This window comes from Athene noctua, chromosome 8, assembly GCF_965140245.1.
Source record: "Athene noctua chromosome 8, bAthNoc1.hap1.1, whole genome shotgun sequence".
Lineage (NCBI taxonomy): Eukaryota > Metazoa > Chordata > Aves > Strigiformes > Strigidae > Athene > Athene noctua.
In genome coordinates this window covers 7,098,493-7,102,887 of record NC_134044.1, presented here as the reverse complement: position 1 = coordinate 7,102,887, position 4,395 = coordinate 7,098,493, and the positions used below count along the sequence as shown (strand labels likewise).

At 68.8% G+C, this 4,395-nt stretch overlaps 1 protein-coding gene across 1 annotated transcript; it reads left to right on the top strand.

Moving 5' to 3' along the window:
* The first annotated feature begins 263 nt into the window (after positions 1 to 263).
* On the top strand, positions 264 to 1,729 carry FOXL2 (forkhead box L2). The gene has a single exon (XM_074912293.1). It carries the CDS (start codon positions 507 to 509, stop codon positions 1,422 to 1,424), a length of 918 nt encoding a protein of 305 aa, XP_074768394.1. The 5' UTR covers positions 264 to 506; the 3' UTR covers positions 1,425 to 1,729.
* Positions 1,730 to 4,395: the final 2,666 nt, after the last annotated feature.

The following is a 4,395-nucleotide window of genomic DNA, read 5'->3' as shown; positions in this document are numbered from 1 at the left end:
CGCTCCCCCCGCCCCCCCCCCCGCCCCCCCGTGCCCTCCCCGCCTCGCCCCGAGCCGGGGCGGTTCCGCGCCGCTCCGCGGGGCCACGTCGGGCCGCGTGTGCGCGGGGCTGAGTGCGGCGCCGTGACTGCGGGGTGAACTCGGCCGTGCCCAGCGGCTCGGCGGCGATAGGGGAGCGGGCTCCTGACGAAAGCGGAACTCGGCCGGGCCCATACAAATCAGAAAAGAGCCCGGCCGCCGCGGCAGAGGGGAGCGGAGCCCGCGGGGGCAGGGACGCCGCCGCCGCCGCGCTGCACGGACCAGCGGCGCCGCGAGAGGCGCCTCCCGACCTCCGTCCCGGTCCCGGCTTCGAGCCCCGGCCCCGGCCCCGGCGGTCCCGGCGAGCGAGGGGCGGGACGGCCGCCGGCACCGGGCTCCGCGCACCGGGCAGCGCTCCGCTCCGCTCCCCCCCGCACCGCGCGGCGCTGCGCTGCGCTGCGCGCCCCGGGCGGCGGACGCGGGGCACCATGATGACCAGCTACCCGGAGGGCGAGGAGGACGCGGTGGCGCTGCTGGCTCATGACACCGGCGGCAGCAAGGAGCCGGAGCGGGGCAAGGAGGAGCTGAGCGCCGACAAGGGCCCCGAGAAGCCGGACCCCTCGCAGAAGCCCCCCTACTCCTACGTGGCCCTGATCGCCATGGCCATCCGGGAGAGCGCGGAGAAGAGGCTCACGCTGTCCGGGATCTACCAGTACATCATCAGCAAGTTCCCTTTCTACGAGAAGAACAAGAAGGGCTGGCAGAACAGCATCCGCCACAATCTCAGCCTCAACGAGTGCTTCATCAAGGTGCCCCGGGAGGGCGGCGGCGAGCGCAAGGGCAACTACTGGACCCTGGACCCCGCCTGCGAGGACATGTTCGAGAAGGGCAACTACCGCAGGAGGCGGAGGATGAAGCGGCCCTTCCGGCCGCCCCCGACCCACTTCCAGCCCGGCAAGACCCTCTTCAGCCCCGACAGCTACGGCTACCTCTCCCCGCCCAAGTACTTGCAGTCCACCTTCATGAACAACTCGTGGCCGCTGGCGCAGCCCCCCGCGCCCATGCCCTACGCCTCTTGCCAGATGTCTGGCGGGAACGTCAGCCCCGTCAATGTGAAAGGACTCTCGGGCCCGGCGTCCTACAGCCCCTACTCGCGGGTGCAGAGCATGGCGCTGCCCAGCATGGTGAACTCCTACAACGGCATGGGCCACCACCACCACCCGCACGCCCACCACCCCCAGCAGCTCAGCCCGGCCAGCCCCGCGCCGCCCGCGGCCCCGGCGGCGAACGGAGCCGGCCTCCAGTTCGCCTGCGCCCGCCAGCCCGCCGAGCTGTCCATGATGCACTGTTCCTACTGGGAGCACGACAGCAAACACAGCGCCCTGCACTCCCGCATAGACATCTAGGGAGGCTCCGGCCGGCCGCCGCCCCAGGAGCGCCCGCCCTCGCCCCGGCCCCGCTGCCCCACTCCGCTCCCGCCGCGCTCCCCCGCGCTCTCGCGTCTCCCATCCTTCTCTCGCCCCCCCAGCTGCGGACTGCCCTCTCTCTGTGCCCAGACTGTTGCGGTGGGGCCGTAGCAGCCCTGCCCGCGGGTAGTGTCAGTGTAGGAGCCGTCCCACGGCGAGGAGAAGGCACCGTAAGTGCGGGAGCTTCCCCGGCGGGTCTGCGCCGCGGGGGCCGGGCCGGGCCGGCGGCCTCGGATTTACCGTTCGTTTCTCTGCTCTTGTGTTTGTTCGGTTGGGAGGGGGGGCGGGGGGGAGAGCACGGAATTAAAAATAGGCTGATTAGCACTCAGAATTCTGCTCCTCTCTAATTCGGACGTAATCTTTCCAGGCTCAGCCTTGGGGAGAGTAAAGCGAAGCTTATAAATAGCGGAGGCACTTCCACGCGTGGCGGTGCGGGGCTGGCGGGGCCTAGACACTGCCGTGTGCCCGCGGTGCTCGTCCTCGTCCTCCTCCTCTTCATCTTCTCTTTCTTCTTCCTCGGTCTGCAAAGCACTGCGCTTCTTCCGAGCCGGTGGCTTTTCCACAAAATAGTACTTATGTGGGGACTGCTGTAACAGCAGGAGATGGGCGATATTGCTGGTTATTAGAAAACAACAAGCAAAACCCGCCAGGGTCACTCGTGAAACGTTTCGGCAACGATAAATATATTTTTAAAGGAGACAATATCCTTTGAGGTCTTAAAAGTAATTTTATGCAGGTCTAAAAAAAATATTTTGATGTTATTAAAAAAAAAAGACGGTTTCCTATAAATTGGAATATTTTTCCGTGTGCATATTATTATTAATAATGAAAGTTTAAACTATCTTCGGGCTTTTTGACCCCAGACCTGGCCCAAAATGGATTTTCCGGTAGGTTCTGCTTTCGAATGCTTGCCCTTTTTCTTAAAACATTTTGATCCTTCAATTTTACATAGATTAATGTGGAAAAAAACTAGCGTTTGTAATACAGGGGCCAGTTCATAGCGATTTTATAAATGTTTATGTAAGCTGATAGATGCTGTGGCATAGTACCATTTTGGGACCAACTTTTCTAGAGTGAACTAGCACTTTTATTGTACTTTCTAGCATTGTAAAGTCTCCAATAAAACGCCTTTCCTTCTTTTCATATCGTTTTATTTCACTCCACTCCTCCGTGCTCGGGATCGGGAAGCGGCGGCGGGCGCCCGGGCCCGGGGCCGCTCCTCGCCTCCCGCCGGCTCCCGGCGGCGGCCCCGCTCCGCGCCCCGGGCCCCAGCAGCGGCCTTGCCGCGCTCTCCGCGGCCGCGCACGTCCGCTCCGCTGCGGGGAATACGCGGGCTGTGCTTGGGCGGTGTGCTGGCTCCGTTCGGCGCCGTGGCGGGCTGCGCACCGGCGGGAGAGGTCCGGCGGGGCCGCGCCGACCGGCAGCCCGGTGCTGTCTTGGCGGCCGCCGCCGAGGTGCGGGGACCGTTTCGTTGGCCCCGCGGGCGGGCCCGGGAGCGCCTCCGCTGCGGGGCGCGGGCAGCCGCCGGCACCTGGCCCGTGTGCCCGGCCCTCCCGGGGGCAGAGCCCTCCGGGCAGTACCGCGGGCTATGTCCGCCGCAGACCCCGGCTCCGCTTTCGTTTCTCGCCCGCAGTGCTCGGGGCCGCGGCGCCGGGCGACACAGCGCGGCCCCGCGTCGCTGCGGCGGGCCCCGCGCCCGGGTCGGTGCCGGTGCCGGGAGCTGCTGGCGGGTCCCGCTTTCCTCGCCGGGCCGGTGGCTCCGGCAGTGGCGCTCCCCGGGCCTGGGACCGGCTCCAGCGCCTGCCCGCGCTCGCAGGCTGCGGCCCGTGCGCGGGCGCCGGGGGGCTCCGGGGGGGGACGGGGCGCCGGGGTGGCCCCTGCCCGGTGCTGGCCCCGGGCACAGCGGGTCCCCTTGGACGCCGGCCCCGGCCAGGCCTGCTCTTCCGCGGGCGGGAGCCTGGGTGCGGCTGTCCCGCTTGTGCCGGGTTGCGCGGGCAGGTCGCTCCCCCGGAGAGGGGGTGCCGGGAGCCAAACCCGGTACCGGGGGTGAGGCCTCCCCTGCCCGCTGCCAGGGGCCTGTGGCGGGGCCCACGAGAGACGTGATGCACCCAGGTTGCAGACAGGCCCTTGCCCGGCTGCCTGATGCTCTCCCGCAGTGCCAGGCCCTTGTGCAGCCTCCCCGCACGGAAGGCAGCGGCAGCCTCCAGCTCGGTCGCAGAAATCGGTGGGGGGATACGGAGACAGGTCGCCTCTCGGCCGCGGCGCAGCTCGGCGGGCACGGCCAGGGCAGGAGGGTGCGGGGTCACCCGCCGGGCCAGCCCGGCCTCGCTGCGGGCCGCAGGCCCTGCCTTACTCCCTGCGCCCGGTGCCCAGGCCCTGGCCCGAGCGGGAGGGCGCTGGGAGCGGCGGTGCGGCCGGGGGGCTCCTCTCCCGGGGCGAGGGGGTGCAGAGACTGCGGCAAACGGGGTCACTGCGCGGCACCGTGCGGGGCCGAGCTGCTGCCCCGGGGAGCGGGAGAAAAGGAGCGAGCCCAGCACCGATGTGACGGGAGGCGGGAGGCCGGAGCGGGGCCGCGGGCAGCCCCGGGGCTGCCGGCGCACACGGGACACAGCCCCGACTCACGCCGCTGCCACCCTTGGCTCTTGCCGGGCACTGCCGGGAGCGGGGCGGTCGCTCGGGGTCTCTGACCTGCCCCGGGCCCGCAGGTAAGAGCTGGCGGCGAGCAGCGGCACCGCTCGCATGCCCTCGGAGCGAGCTCGGCCACTGGGCCCGACAGCCCGGCGGCTGGCTATGGGGGTGCAGCCCTGCACCGGAGGGCTCGGGGCCTTGGCAGCTTGTTGCTGATTCGATAGATACCGCTAGTCCTGCTCGCTTCCTCCGGGGTACGTCGGGGCCATGGCGAGCGCGCAAG